Below are 17,283 nucleotides of genomic sequence, written 5' to 3' on the forward strand. Positions count from 1 at the left end.
GACAGACAGAGGATGTCAGAGGAATAAACATCAATAAGGGCATGCAGATGAGCTATTTTATTATTGATGCTACGAATGTTAAGATGAGCTATCAATAGAGAGTTGGGGGGATTGGAAAGTGTTTGTGAGATTGATATTGTTGGTGTATCAGGCTGTGTAGCTGTGATAGTGGTAGGACCTGGGTTTGGGTGTATACCACCATCTAACAGGGAGTGGACCTGAAGTTTTAGGATGAGTTGTAGAAGTTTAAAAATTAGGTTCTTGTTTTTTCTAGCTAGTGGGTTACATTGAGAGATGTGATGGAGTCTATGAAATATGGCTGCTGAGTACTTAGCTGAGCTGGGGAGGTTGCTAAGACTGTGAGTGGTGCTGGGAGTAAGGACAGAGGTGTGTGTGATGTTGGTATGCAGTCCTAGGAATGTATGGTGTTCGTAGAGAGTAAGTAGATAGGGAATGATAAGTATAATTAGGAGTAGTAATAAAGGTAAGGGTTTACAGGGTCCTTGGGCCATTTGTATAGGTTAAGGTGGTTGAATGTATGGATATTTGTGGATAGTGTGGTAGGGTAATGGATAAAGGTAGATGAGTGATGGTTCTTTAAGGGGGAGGAGAATGGGGTTAAAGTGAGAATATAATAGAGGTGATTGCACTTTAAGGGGAGGAGTTAGAGGTTGGTCCTAATGCATAGGGGTGTGGCAGTTAGTGTATAAGTTTAGGACCACTGGGGGCGGGTGGAATTTGGGGGCAGGGTATGGGGAGCGGAGTGAGCCCGCAGGGCGAACGGAGCGGGATGAGCCACAGAGGAGTTCACCCTAGGAGAACAATCAGAGGAGCAGTAAGCAAAGGTAAGTATAGTAGCTGAGGGTGAGATGACACAATGCCTTGATAATAGAATATGCAGAGAGAGTTGGCAGTGAAGAATATTAGAAGAAAGAAAGAAGGAATAAAGTGGGAGTATTAGCTCATCCAGAATATTAGAATCCTAGAGCCTGTAAGTTACTTGAAATTAGAGTCAGAATGGTGGTCTAAAGGAAACTGTTGCCCTCTAGTGGACAAAAGCTGTATAGCAGAGGTAATATATCCTGAGATAAAAGTGCAGGGCAGTAAGTATGCTACAGAGGATTGAATAGGATAACAGTAGAATACTTGTAGTCTAAGAGGGGGGAAGGGGTGACAGGTATGGGAGCAGTATAAATATATATATATATATATATATATATATATATATATATATATATATATATATATATGTATAGTTATTTATATTTGTTGACCGGGAGTGTCCAACTGAACGTAGGTCCATTTTCAGCGGAGGCCCGAGGAGAAAAGCTCCACAGTTAAAACAAACAGACAGTAGTTGCATTGGATTACATAGTGATTAACAATTTACATAGCAATTACCTACAACATATTTACAGATGAAGAACATAGTACATCAGCAGACAACTAAAATCTATCTGTGAAGTACATAACAGACATTAACAAATGTTGCAATAAGAAGTTCCTGCTGTATAATAAGTACTAGGCTTATGAGCATCTGAGCATGCTATAATCAAGGTAGTTAATGGAGTGGAAAGAAAGGTAGTGGTTGGATGGGGTGGGTGATATTAAAGTGGGAGTTGCAAAGGCATAGCCAGCATGTTTTTAGGTGTGCTTTTAGTAAAGTTTTGAAGTGGGTGCATGATGGTATGGAGGTAATTGTGGGTGGGAGGGAGTTCCATAATTTGGCTAAGGCGCAAGAGAATAGTGCTTCACCAGCAGAGTTAATGGCTTTAGTGATCTGCAAGTGATTTTTGTTGCTGGATCTTAGTTTTCTGGTGGTGCGATAGGGTTGGAGTAGATTCTGGAGGGATGGGACATTTAGTGGATGGTTTACTAGTTTGTGGGCGAGTGAGAGTTGATACCATTGAAGGAGGTGAGGGAGTTCAAGCCAGCCCAGTTCAGCAAGTGAGAGACAGTGGTGACTATGGTAGGATGCCCCTGTGGCGAATTTGGTGATTTTGTTGTAGCAGGCCTCTAGCTTGTTTAGATCGCATTGCCTTAGGTTGGTATATATTGGAGAGGCATAAAGTGGGGTGGAGATAAGGTGGGAATTTGCTACTGAAATCTTTGCTGCTTTGGTGAGAAGTTGCTTATTTCTGTATAACGCTCCTAGTTTTTTGTGGACTTTTTTTGTGGTCATGGATATATGAATGTCAAATTTTAGTTTATTGTCTATTTCCACTCCTAGCAATTTGGTGTGTTCAGTTGGATATATAGTGGTGTTGTCTTTTGCTGTGATGTTAAAGTGAGAGTTGTTTTGAGTATGTTTGGTGGGTTGGAAGATGAGTAGTTTAGTTTTGTTTGGGTTGAGTATTAATTGGGCATCGGATAACCAAGTTTCAACAGAGGAAAAGGCTTCCTGTGTGACTTTTTGCAGTTTGGGTAGGGACTGGGCTGAGCAGATGATGGTTGAGTCATCTGCGTATTGTATGAGTGTGCCATGTTTGGTGGCAGAGGCTAGATTATTGGTGAAAACAGAGAAGAGTAGGGGTCCAAGGATGGATCCTTGGGGAACCCCTATGGAGACAGGTAGTTGGGGAGATATGTCACTGCCATACAACGGATTGTTGGCGGTCAGACAGGTAACTCTGAATCCAGTTGGTGACTGATTGTGAGAAGGATAGGTTATTGAGGACAGAGATAAGTTGTGTGTGTGGGACCATGTCAAATGCTTTAGATAGGTCTGGGAAAGTAGCAGAGGAGAGACAGCCATTGTTTTTATGCTGAAGGATAGTGTTAGTAAAGGAGAGTAAGGGAGTGGTGGTGCTATGGTTTGGTCGGAAACCATGCTGAGTATTGGAAAGGAGGTTGTTAGTAAGGAGGTAGTCTGAGACCTGAGAGTGTATGCATCTCTCTAGTATTTTGGAGAGTGTAGAGAGAATAGTTATGGGGCGGTAATTGGTTAGTTCTGTGGAGGGTCTGCCTTTGTGGAGGGGAATTATATGTGATACTTTCCACAGTGTGGGAACGTAACTTTCTGACAGAGATCGGTTAATCAAGATGGATACTGGGCAGGCCAGAGCATGAGCTGCAGTTTGTAGGTATTCACTTGGGAGGTTGTCTGCTGCTAATTTGGTGGGCTTAAGTGTTTTTTTTTTCTTCTGTGTTGTAGAACAACTGTTAAAGAACTGAAAACACTGTAGCACTAACTGCTACAGTTTTAGCGACAGGAACCTTCTGATTTTTTCTGAGTAAAAGACATCTGCATATCCCACATGTGTTTTATTTAGTAAAATGAAGAAAAAGATGCTAGCTGCTACTGCATACTATTCTGTTGGTAGACATAAATTAATGTATTACATTGTTTTAGTCATTTCACATTCAGCTAGACCCTGAACTCATCTTCCCGGAACCCTAAATAATCTTAAACTGCTAAAGTTGTGTCTGAAGCTTAAATGATGTTTAGCTGTTGGAAACACATCCTTTGCTGAACTTCATACTGGATATTTTAAAGTGCAAAATGTACTAGCATACATGTTATGGCCAGTGTTATACTTTCACCCATCTAATGTATCTGCTTTTCACTTTATACCGTCTACATATTTCAGTATCTACCCCTTCTCATGGACTTCATCAGTTATACAGTATCTGAACCAACTCACCAAATAACAAGTGGCCCTCCACTCTGTCTCTTCTAAAAACAAAAGTCCCTCCCAAGAAAGAAAGAAAGAATAGTGGCTTAGGCAACATCTTAAACAAATATCCTTACATGTACTAGCACTTTAACAGCTTCACAGAAGTTTACTATTTAGTAAGCTAAGGAATTAATAGGTCTAGGTAACTTATCCATTTGCTAGGGGATGGCACTCCATTAGATTTACCTAACACCCCTGCATTTCTCAATCCCACTGTTGCCACCTACCTTGTCCAAGCTACCATCTACTCACAATAACATTGCCATTTTTTTAACTTAGCCACTTTTTTGTGTCTATTGTTACTTCTTTCCTTTTATCATTCCAAACTCTCATCCATTTGCATCGCCTTACTACCTCAGCCTCATTATTTTATATAATCTACTGTTGTAGCTACACCTCACTTAGCATTTTCAGTAAAACTAAATAAGGACAATTACTCTCAGTCCCCTTCCTCGGAGCACTGCTGTATTGATTTTTTTTCTCTACATCTGGCTCAGTCACTCTCTCTGGTTAGAACCACTCAGCTTGCCCTTGCTACACTTAGTCTCACTACGCTCACCTACCCTACCCCCAATTCCCACTCACCCCCACATTATCTAGATTTATATCCCTACTATCCCCACCTTTTTTCTCACCTAACCAATGGCAATCTCTCTCCACAGCCAAGAATAAAACAACAAAGTCAGTTTAACCAACCATACATTTAACTCAATACTCTTTCTGCCAATCTAACAGACACTGCTAAACTCTATTATTTCTCTCCATCTAACCTTTCTCATTTTCTACTCCTTTATACATCACTTTCATCCACCTTTCTTCCACACCATCGTCTTTTACAATTTCCTCCCACCACTTCTAAATATATTAAGCCACATATTTCCCAACAACCATGTACCTTCCTTTCTCCCCCTACTCATAACTCCAAAAAATGTACATCCCTCTAAATTAAAATACCTTAACCAATCACTTATTTACAAACTTACAATACATGTATTTATTCTTAACCATCACTTCAAAACCAAACCTTCACTGTCACCCATCACACCTGCTCTTACTTAACCTCAGACCCTCAGCCATGTTACACTCACTGTTTACTCAACTGCCCTCTCTCCTGATCCTAGCTCACTTCACCTCCTTTCATTTCCATCTCTGCATAACACATTGTGGTACTGTACCACAGTCACTACACTTTTAATAAACACAGCTCAACATCAGTACACAGATAGTAACATATCAATTACTCCTTCCCTCTTATCAACGTATGCACTTGTGCAAATATGATGTACATCTTCATAACCAAATGAATTTGAAATTACCACAAACAAGATAAAGTAGCTTAACCCCACCAATCTCCTCTAAATTAAAACAAAGTGGGGATATACACCCTAATCCAAGTACCACAAATTATCCTTGACCATAACAAGCCCCCCCCAGCCTAACACCACATGCTCTCATCCACACAAATGCTCAGCCTTCCACATCTACTATATTAACATGAGAAGCATATGTAATAAAATTGCAAAACGGCAGCTTAACTACCTTTACATTCCCCTGATATAGTTTTAATTAAAGAAACATGGCTAAAAACAGACATAAAAGGTAATGAAAACATACCCTCCAACTAAGATATCGCAAAAGCTGATAGAAAACACAAGACAGCAGAAGGAGTGAACATTATTTATAAAGGTACCCTCCAACTAACTTGGCCTCTTTACAACTGCCCCCAATTCAACAATGCCAAAGTCCTCATCACCTCCCTCAAACTAAACAAATACAAATCCTTCATCATAGGCATACACATTCCCCCAGGAAAAATATCAACACAGTAGAGGAATTTCTAAACTGGCCTCTCACAGAAGAAAAAAATCATTCTTGGTGATGTCGACATCAATTGGCTCACCATCATCTGAAGTAGCCCTTAGGACACAATAAATCTTTATGGCTTAACTCAACTGATTACCAAATCCACCCATTACAATAAAATAATTGGAGAACAACTCTGGACTGGATCTTAACTTTAGCACCAGACAACTATGTTAAGCTCTGGCCTCTGTCAAACTTATGAAGACACCATTTCATTATATTCACCTTCAGAAAGTAAACTAGTATTCACAGACAACAACCCACTAAATCAGTCCAAAGCCTATCCCATTTCAACGTATACACACTTACCTAAAGTAAACTGGAATAACATCAAATGTCTTCTCTAAGTGATGATGTATCAGAATGTAATAATAAATTCCTAAAGATATTAAATGAATTGCTCCATTAGGAACCAAAAATGTTAAAACCAAACACTGCTCCATGGTGATCCAAAAGCACTAAACAAATAATGAAGTGAGATTAAGCCTGAAAAGTATGGTCCTCTAGTATAACTCACAAAACTTTTGACTTATAGACAACTCAGAAGTATCGACAAGTACTGTATGACATCTGATAAGAAAAATACTACCCAAAACTCCGAACAATCTGCTCAAACTAACCCAAAACTATTTTGGTTCTCAATAAATCAGATTCATAAACCAGGTCATTCTACACAGCCCACCCCCACAACAAACAACCCACATGGTTCTCAAAATATTGGCAGTCTATTCAATTCCAACTTCATAAACTCAGTCTCCACTTAACTTTAGCAACACTGGTCCCCATAGCAATAGAAAAACCCAGCCATTCAGACACCCTCCAACCTTCTCCTTCCAAACAGTATCTATCATCAGCCATTAAATGATTACTCAAAGTTAAAAACTACTTTCCTAGCACCTAACAATATCCTAGCTTAATATATTACACTAGCCATCAATGCACTAGCATACCGAGTATCCATTTTAATAAACTGCTCCATCCAAGAAACTTAGATTCCCTTGCTCTGGAAAAAAAATGCTACGTTCTATCCCTGCACAATGGGGGAAACTCCACTGACATCACTAACTAAAGACCAATAGCAATATTCACTCTGCTTGCTTAATTCTATCCCTGCACAAAGGAGGAAACTCCACTGAGATCACTAATTAAAGACCAATAGCAATATTCACTCTACTATCTAAAATACTAGAAAAATGAATGCAAACTCAGCTACTCGATTACATCACAAATTTCTCTATCTTTTCTCAGCACCACTACAGCTCTACTTAACTTTATCAACTCTGTCAGTTTAAGCAGAAATTATAGTAACATTGTAGCAGCCCTTGTTCTTGACTTGTCAAAATCTTTCAACACTGCCTCACATCACATTCTTCTACAAAACCTCTCATAATGTGGCATGGTTCTACAGTTACCTGTCAAACAAGTTTCAAGCAGTTAAATAGCAAAAATAACTTGCCCTCTTATCTCACCATAAGTGCTGGTGCCCCCCATGGTTCAATATTGAGCCAGTTCTCCAATATCTTCATCAATAACCTCTGCACAAGAACCAAAGATGCATCTCTAATTCAATACACTGACGTCTCCACCCTGGTCTACTAAGCCAAAACTTACAAAATCTACAAAAAATAAACAAAAGATATGTGTTCACCATAATGATAGAGCCATGTTGTCTATTCCTGTCTTTTCCTCAACACATGGTTTCCAGATGCAATCTTGGATCTGGCTATGGCCACTTCCAAGCTTTGGATCCAGTGCTCAGTCTCCCCCCATAATCCTAGTGAGAAGAGCAAGCTATCTCAAATCAAATTTACCCACCAAAAAAAGTACTGGAAATTTTGAATCTACGTGTATGTGGGCAACCTAAGAATGCAGCTGGCTCGCACATTGGTGATCTATATGAGGAAAGAGGCAAAGAAAGACAGGACCCTTAAGGAACCAGGGCAAGGTTAGCTAAGCCCATCTCAGACTTAGTAAATTACATACATACATCCATACATACTTACAAATATATCAAGCACAGGTATTAATGTCCTTCTAGCCTGCCAATACACCAAAACAGCTGTTCCCATAATAAGTATCCAGGCTGTTCTTAAAACTATCTAAACTAGTGCTTGCTTTAATGTAATTTGATAGTCTATTTCATGCAGCAGCTGCTCTCTAAGGGAATCATATAGTACACTGCTCATTCCTATAAAATTTTAAACACAAGTTGCTGAATGATTCTCTACTAATTTTTAATAACTCCAAACATTCCCAGAGTTAGTTGTCTCTAAATGCTGTATATACCTGAATAAGGTCTCCTCTTAAATATCTAAATGAGACACTGTACAAGTTCAGATATTTTAGTAGTTTATAACAACTTAAATTTTCACACCTGTGGATGCCCTTGGTATACTTCCACTGTACTCTTTCCAAGTCTACTCAAGCTTGTTTTCTTATAAGGTTTCCAAATTGCTATTCCATACCCAGCTTTGAGTATAATGTAACTAACAAAAATAACTTCATCGTTTCTGATTTCCTAGACGTTATCATTTTTTATACAATCTATAGTTCTATAAATATCATTAACCAATTGGTTGATATGATTAAACAAAGTCATAGCTGGATCTACCCACATACTCAGGTCCTTAAATGAATCTAGTTTCAATCACTGTGTAGTGCATTAAAAATCCACCTTTCAATGTATGTCTCCTAGATCTCATATGCTTAGTTGTTGATGTATTTATCAGCATATTATTCTTCTATCTGTTTCAGAACTTCGAATGTTCTAATATCGATCCCTATTAAGCGAAAGCTGAAAATAGCGAAGTTTCATAAAACAGAATTCTTTCATATATACATACACACACACACACACACATATATATATATATGCATGCACACACACACACACACACACAAACACACACAGATATACACATACACACACATACACCAGCTGTAAAAGAGATATATTTTATACCTTCAAGAGAAACCTTGCCGAGTAGATGGGAAACAGAAAGTTTACCCCAGGGATCACTTCAGTGGCTCTGCTGGACATAGGCACAGGGAACTAATCTAAGGGGGCGGCGAAAGTGAAAATACATTCTGGCTAGGCTTATAAATGCCTTTGGGCACATAGCCTAGTACCTACCTATGAACAAGCTATACAAGAGGTGGCATGTAAAGCAGATTAAAAGACAATTAGCTGTATTTACACACACACACACACACACACACACACACACACACACACACACACACACACACACGCACACACATATATAACTAATAGTCTTTTAATCTGCTTTAGAGTCCAACTCTTCACTACAATATCAAATTTTCTGCACTGCCCAATTCCTTCCCTTATCTCCATTTCTTTTCATTTCTAAGCAGTAATCACGTGATCGGACAAGCCCATACAACTCATCAAATGTTCAACATCTGTTAAACCGTCAGCTATCTTTTATATTGTAACAGCTGTCTCTTTTTCCATATGAATGTAATCTAATTAGCAAATCTGGAAATGCTAATGTATATTATTTCATGTCTGTTCAAGCATATTACTAAATGTTCATTTAAAAATGTTTGCAACATGTTGGAGCGTTTCTCCCTGGGCCTCCACTGAAAAGTTTTTTTTTAACTAAATTCAGTCAGAAAAAATTGGTAAACAAAAGCAAAATAAAAAAATACCAAAAAAACAGATACAACAGTCCAGGACAAAAAAAAGAAAGCATTGATTGCTGAAATTGCTACCCCCCCCCCCAATAAGTACAGCGTCTTGTATACAATCCAAGACAAAGGAAATGTTGAAGAAAGATACCCAGACAGTGCCAATAGTAGTTTGAGCAAATGGAATAAAAACAAATTTACAATTGTACTTAAATATGCTACCAATACATGTAATACCTTACGAGCTGCAGAAGGATGCAATTCTAGATGCACTGTGGGTACTGGGAAGAGCACTGTTGGCTAATAGAGACTGAAGCTGCACTGATTTTATGAAAACCCAAATGAACTGCCAAAAATTAAAGAAAGAAAAAGACCACTCATAAAGCTAGTGATCAGAAGGTAGGAATTAAAGTTTCTTAAGCTATGAGCAGAGTCAGACTGCTGCTGCTTGAAGTAAGGGACAGTGTGCTAAAGGGAGAATCTGCTTATTCTAAAAAAAGCATAGCAAATGGAATATAAACTAAAATGAAACAACGCCAATAATTATTAACTGGTATTGTTGTCAAAGGCATGCAATTACTTTGACCTACTAGATAACTAGACATAAATTCAAGCAAAGCATTTTATGCTATATAAAATCACTACACGATCTATTCAAAATGCACATTAATGTAAATGCCAAAATTTATGTAGAGTTTTACCATAATGCTCTCTTACCATTTTAAGCTCACTTGTTTTTCTTAAAAGCTGACTTCAATAATGAATTTGTCCTATGGCAAACATTTACTTTTCCCAGAAGTAATACAAACACCGTATTTGACACAGCCTGCTCAGCCCACTCAACTGCCACTTCTAAAAGGCATCACATGACACGAGTACATGAACCTGCAGGCTATTCAGGAAAATAATCTTATCCCAGAGTCCCCCAGGAAGAAATACTATATGTACATGAAAATACATTTACACCCAAGTCCCCCCAGAAAAAAAAATATTATACATTTTATGCTGAAGTCCTCCAGGAAGAAATATTGTATGTACATGAACACACAGAAATGCATCTTGTGCCCACGTCCCCACATACCTCTCAAGTGTCTAGATTTTCGCAGAATGTCCAGATATTTACCTCCTATTTTTGCTCCATTCCTCTCATTTTTTCTGACAAATCAGTGAGGATTGAATTCACTAAGTAATGACATACATTTGAGTTTCAGATTTCACCTTCAGAAAATGCATGGTAATACAAAATATTTTATTCTAGCAAATGTATTAAGTTTATAGGAGCAATATTTAAAATTTGACCTTACTTTTGTGCCTTTGTCCCCCATTATTTTTTTTTGGCTCTGTCCAGATTTCTAGTGCCTAGAGGTTGAAAGGTATGTGGCCCCATGAAAAAAATAATGTGTATACAGGGACACACACAACCTATTCAGGTAAATAATCCTACATCCAAGTCCCAGGGAAAAAAATATATGGACATTAACACAGCCTATTTAATAAAATATCAATAAAATACATGTTATGACAAAGTCCTCCTGATAAAAAATATACATACATACTTCACCCCGTAGAAATCTGCCTCAATTTTTTATTCTAATAAATACTTCCTACTATACATAAATACCATTAAGGCTGTTGCTGTGCATTACTGAACTGTAAACAAGACTTAACTGCATGGCTATACAAACTAATATGCACCCCTGTTCCGTTACGCTGACGGTGCAAGGAAGGCGGCACGTAGACTGGTGTTAAAATGAAGAAACGATACCGGGGACATAAAACAGTTGTCAGAAAAAGTCACTGGTATAATTCTTTTGATTTCCTGCAAAAGTCTACAGTGATGCAGAAACTTTGGGCCTATACTCACTTAGTTTTCAGTTTTCATAGCGGAAATCATTCGTACTACATTATAAATTCAATGTCAAATATTTTACGTAATCCAGTTTCGGGTAGTGGTGCAGACAAGTCCTCACGAAGTACGTCACTACGACTTCCAAGGCAGAGAGGCAAGAAAGTAATCTGGGCAAGCGTCAACCCATATTTAGAAGTGCGTACGAACTGGGAGATTGGGCGGGAAGTGGAACCATACCTCTCAACTGTTCAGATTTTCGCCTCATATTTTTCGAGTTTCTCATAAAAATGTGGTTTCTGACAAATTGCGGACTGAAGTCAGAAATTAATGATAAACATTTGAGTTTCATATTGCATGTCCTTCAGAAAATTCATCTTAATGCAATACCTATTATTCTACCACCTTTCTAATAAGAACAAAACTGTCCCTATTTTTTGGCCTTTGTCCCTCTCCCCATTTGTGGCTTTGTCCAAACTTCTTTTACACTAAGACGTTTTGAGGTATGCCCACCCCTACCTACAAAATAACGAAATGATTAAGGTTACCCAGTCTTAAAAAAAATCCTTCTTCCATTGCCAGTTAAATCAAGTCAGTGTCGCAAAGCAGCTGGATCCCTATTACTTAGGTATGCACATCCTTCTCAATTCTACCTTATTGCCAGGAACTTTCTTCTTCCCGGGTAGTAAAAAGTCCATATTGCAACACCAGCCCTCATGATGTGGAACAAATGGGCAAAATGTGAAACATACTAATGACTTATTAACTTCAGCTAGGAAGGTCATATGATGGTTAAAATATGCTTGTTTTACTTATTAAAAAATCTTTTTATGAATTAATATGATTAAGTTCTATTTACCATAGATTTGCCCCGGGGATTACTTCCGTGTCACTATTGGACAGAGGCACAGTAAACTAAACCTTATAAAGGGCACAGTATACTCAAATCAAGGGGTGGCGTAAGCCAAACAAAATCGGGCTAGGCCTGTAATTGCCCCAGGGCAGATAGCCTAGTGTGAACCTATAGATATCATTTGAAACAAAAACATCCCTAACACAGAATGTGTGTCACACCCTTCCAACGTAGAACTTCGAGGAACATGAACTTTTAAGAACCAAGGTGAGGTACGTTCCTTGTAATGAGGTACATTTGAGAGGTATGTGATATTGAAAGGGTTTTGTCAGCCATGTATTATCAATAACCTTTAAGGTAATATCCATGATTTATCAGATTTATGCCGAAAGAATGTTTTACAAGTATAAGCTCACTCATTTTAACCATCCTGCCAGCTTCCTAGTTGAAGCTGTTACTTGGGTGTTAATATGCGTTCCGTATTTTGTCTATTTGTGCCCCGTTGTGACAGGAAATAGCTGGGATACCTTCTGTGCGGAGTCCGCGTGTTCTCCCTGTGTTCGCCTTTGTCTCCTCCGGGTGCTCTGGTTTCCTTCCACATTCCAAAGACAAGCAGTAGGTGGTATGGATTAACTACCGTGGCAGGGCTAGCCAAGTGGCGGTGTAAATCTTGGCTCTAGACGATTGTCACTTTTGAAGTGACACCCCGAGCCCATGTGCAAAAATGGGGAAAGGGATCGAGGATGGATTGATGGATGAACGGAAATGTTACACATTTTGAAGATGGAAGGTTGAGAAAGCATGAAGTAGAGAAAGTTTGGCGGGAAAGGCTGCGACATCGCACAAAACAGGCGCACGCATCACCTCCCAACTGTCCCAGATGCCGAGTAAGATTTTAGCCCTGTCCATTCGGTGACTATTGGAGAAAATATTAATTACATAACATTTAATAATAACTAAACTGTTACATCAGGAAATGTATATTAATTAACATTGTCGTTTTCTGTCACTCTCCCAAGTTACTACTAATATTTTATGAGTATCACTGACTCCCTCTAATTATTTCTGGATTTTATCTTGACTCTTGAGATTTCTCCCCGATTGCATGACAGCTATATTGCAATTACATGACGGTGACTATCATGACGATTGCCCTCAGATGAGCACCGGCTCGGTATGGAAATCGGTGAAACGGCAGCAGCCAGCCCGCGAAAACACTCGAGTCTAGAGAAGGACTTGTGGGAAGTGCACGCAGTTAGTTAATACCGTACTGTCACAAAAGATGACAGTACTTTTCGTGTTTCCATCCCCATCATAAAATAACCTAAACTATTTTACTACCAGGGAACAAGTCACAGCAGCTGTTTTAAAGTCTCGAAGGTACTGCTCAAACGTATGTAAATATTTTTATTTTTTTTCTGCATCTCAGTGCTAGGGTTGCCACCTTTTCAAATGCCCAAAGTGGGACATTTTTGGTACAAACGTCAGATTTTGCAGGGCGAAACATACCCAGGGCCAGTACCAAGGACAGAAGTTCACTTTTTTGCCTAAAGAAAAGCTTATTTTTGCAGCATTTTAGTTCCTTATTCTGTTTCTTATAACGTTTCGGTGTTTCATATACAGAATAACTGGTTTTTGCAACTATTACATAAAATATAGGAAATAATTTAATCCTAAAATCTCAAGACATTTGCCATTTTTTTTGCAGGACACAACTGCCCAAAGAGGGACTGTCCCTCACAAAGGGGGACAGGTGGTAACCCTACAGCTCACCCAACTCTAGTACAACTAGTTTCCCCGTAGGATAACGGGCGAACCCAAAGTAACGCTTGGACGCTCCCTCTGATGAATTTAAGGGCCGGTCTGGTGTGACTGTACTGTAGTTGGAGTCGTTAATCAGCTGCTCCGTGTACTTAGACGATACAAGGGTTTGATTATTTCAACCTTCATTTGCCAACTGTGTAAGACTATGAACAAGTCATATAGACAGTGCTCCCATGCTGTAGGAAAACAGTACTTGTGTCCAGTTGGGTTACTCGGTTAACAAGTATCTCCTTAATTGCATTCTTTGTCATTTCTTGAAAACGTTGGACGCCAGCAGTTTCCCCTTTTTGTATGGCGCTAATAAGATGTAGCTATCATTCTCCCATTAAAAATCAGCAGAGAAGTTGCACTGTTTTCCATCAGTTACTTATACTCCACTCCACACCTGTATTTTCCCCAACTTTAGAATTATCCCTAGAGACACAGATGTACTCATGCATATCAGGAAGCATGACTGAGTATGATCACTCACTGGAACCCTACTGACACAAGCACTTTCAAAACTGCTGGCACCAACATCTCTGGTCATCCCAAGGCGATAACACCACAGCTTGGGTTTTCAGTGTATAGAAGGGGAGAACCCATGTCCTCCAAGATGCAAATTTGTTTATCCTTTCCATTATGTGATGCCTAGATGACCCAGGTTTATTCTCAAACCACAAATCATGTGTATTTTAAATGGATGCACTAACATTTCATTTTGCATTTGCTAATTTTGACTTCACATCTAAATCTGAGCTGTTTACATCATAGTGCAAGATTGTTTGTAATTTTATCCTCCACCAGAGTTACTTTCTCACATGGTCTCTCAAAAACATATGTCACACATGTTCTGTAATACTTAATGCTGTGGAAACACAAAGTTTAATATTTTTCTCCAGTAGTTTTTATTTAGACAATTTGGAGAGTCACCTTGCACTAAATTTAAAACACTCATACCTTAAGCCAAACACCTTTCTTAATGTGGACTGCCTTTAAATTATCATCTTAAGTGCATAAACACAACTAAAAGCTTAGTTACTTACTGTGAACTCTTAGGGTAGCAGGTGATGGTTAGAAGACTTAGATCCTGAGTGTTCAGTATGCTAGGCTCTGCTGAGATGGCTTGCCTCTTCATTCTGTGCTGCTCCCCGAAATGGCTACGGGTGTCATGAAGGTTAACTTGGGAGTGACAGGCAGGATGGAGCATTAAGTGATACTTGTCTAGTTCTCTTTGCAGCTTCTGGATCAGTTCATCTTTTTGGTCGAGTTCTAACTCAAGTTCATCGATAAGGGCATCCCGCTGCCGCAGTTCTTCAATTTTCTCTTGCAAAGCATATTGAAGGTCACGAAGGGTTCCCATCTTATACAGCTGTCACGTCCTATGGTCTCAGATCGATGCCCTCTTTTCTTACATTGTCTCACATCACAGGCAATTTTTTCTGAATTCTGTCTTCTGTATTTCCTTTTTACAGGTCTGTAAACCACATCATAATCCTTAAGTACTGTAGCTCTGGGGTAGAGTAAGATCCTTCATTAGTGAACAAGAACTGGAGAGTACAACAGCAAAACAAGAACTCAACAAGGAAAGTAGAGTAAATGAGTCTTAGAGTTCTGCCTGGTTAGGCATCTACTAATCCCTCCTCCTTCATATATAGCACATAGCATTGCTGCTTCACATCAGAAAGACAAATGCAAAATTGTACACTTTAATTCAGGCACATTTTAGTTACTTAATCTTTTTTATCTTTTTTCCTTCTACTTTACACCTGTTCCAAATCTTGTTATAATGCTCCACCCCTCCCCAATCAGCAGCACACAGCTGGGATTTCCTTGCTGCTAATTTGTAATTAGTGATGGCTTCTTTTATTTTATTATTTGCCATAACCGTGCTCTCTTTTAATTGTGCATTTTCTGTTATTCATTCATATTGTATTACAGAGCCTTTTTTATTTACACAAATGGGCTTTCCCTGCTCTTGTGTGCAGGCTCTTACATGTGAAGCACAGTCATTTCTTAAGGAGGTCTATTAACCGTGCTTCTTAAGCAGCTACAGACACATCAAAGAAAACTTTAGAAAATGCTAACAATTAGGCACAGTTTCGGAAATGGGGCATTTGGATATAATTCACTGTACATTACATGCAGACTGTGTGCTGACCTTCTGTGAAAACCTGCCTTAATGCAAGGCATTTTCATTATGATTTCATTTCAGTGCAACAGAGTGTAAACTTAAAGTTCTCTGTTTTACATGACAGCATACTGCTGTGAAAGTAAATTTGATACTGTAATTATTGTACCAGGACAGCAAGGGGTAGAAAAAAGGGAAAATGCATTATAGTTTAAGATTCAGCTACAATGCTTGCTGTATCAGTAATGAATAAAAGAGAAGACTCATGCAAGTTCATCTAAAAAAAAAAATCAGACTAGGTATAAGAATGATTTGTTTTCTTTTTGACAAAGATGTCCAGAAAATGTCAGCTGTTCTTTGAGGATGTTTTTGCCAGTCTGGATGAAATTATCATGCTTTGTAACCAGATGTCTTAAAGTATCTCACCATCAGGTAAGGTCACCCTAACAGACTTGCACTGCAGATGTCCTATCTACATTAACTTTCCTTCATTTTGAGGAGTGCTGTGACTTGACTAGGGTGTCTAATTCTCTGAGATGATATAATTCACACTGTTCATGATACCTTGAGGCAGAATGCTGTAATGAGTCTAGGTATGCAAGTGGCAGAGAAGGACTGACCCACATTGTCTGCCAGATTCTCTACCTGTTAGAGTAAAGCATATATTACTTAAACTGAATATGGTCATTTTTTCACTTTTTTCTATTTCTCTTAATAACTACTTTTGTCTGGCCTGCTTATTTTTGAGTTCCTTTGTTTACAGCCCTGCTATATCATCGTAAAGTCTGTTCTATGTATCCACAACCCTGTCAGTGAAATACTTCCTCAAGTCTTCACTGAACTCCCTGCTGTGTAACTTCTTTAGAAAGTCTTTGTTCTGTTAGGTACAGCATACCTCTCAGCCTGTTAGAACAGGAAATTTGTACAAAATAATTGGGGAACAATGGCCCAAAATAGGGACAGATTTTAAATATTGCTCTCATAAACATAGAAAATTGCTAGAATGAGAGGTTTTGTGTTTGTATGCATTTTACTAAGGATATAAAGTCTGAAATTCACCTCTATCATTATTTAGTGACTTAATTCCTCAGAAATTTGCCTGAAAACAAATCGTATGAGGAACAGACCAAAAATATGAGGAAATGTCTGGACATTTTGCAAAAGTCTGAACAGCTGAGAGGTATGAGATACAGCACTACCATCTTTATGGAAAACTACATGTGTTAAGCTATTCTACAAATCAAGCATCATCTTTGCTGCTGTCCATTTACATGTCTGCATCCTATGTCCTAATGGTGCCGTGGTATCTAGAATTTCACATAGTGCACTCTGTGAACAGAGAAGTTGTAATGCATTGGCTACTGATGTTACTTGTCACTCCATCCCACTGTTATTCCAACCTTTCTTGCCGATGTGTCACATTGCATGCTTTCCTTTGGTCGCTAGATACAGTCAGCCC

The 17,283-nt window shown here is 38.7% G+C and overlaps 1 protein-coding gene across 1 annotated transcript in view; it reads right to left on the reverse strand.

Annotated features, from left to right (window-relative positions):
* The window catches only part of LOC122811247 (cGMP-dependent protein kinase 1-like), a 4,027,247-nt gene extending 4,011,654 nt beyond the window's left edge, over nt 1-15,593 (reverse strand). The window contains exon 1 of the mRNA XM_044082966.1: nt 14,740-15,593. Coding sequence (XP_043938901.1) covers nt 14,740-15,056 — 317 coding nt within the window. The 5' untranslated portion in view covers nt 15,057-15,593. The remainder of the gene's footprint in view (nt 1-14,739) is intronic.
* Between the last annotated feature and the right edge of the window lie 1,690 nt (nt 15,594-17,283).

This window comes from Protopterus annectens, chromosome 9.part0 (genome assembly GCF_019279795.1).
Source record: "Protopterus annectens isolate FY-2018-M chromosome 9.part0, PAN1.0, whole genome shotgun sequence".
NCBI lineage: Eukaryota > Metazoa > Chordata > Ceratodontiformes > Protopteridae > Protopterus > Protopterus annectens.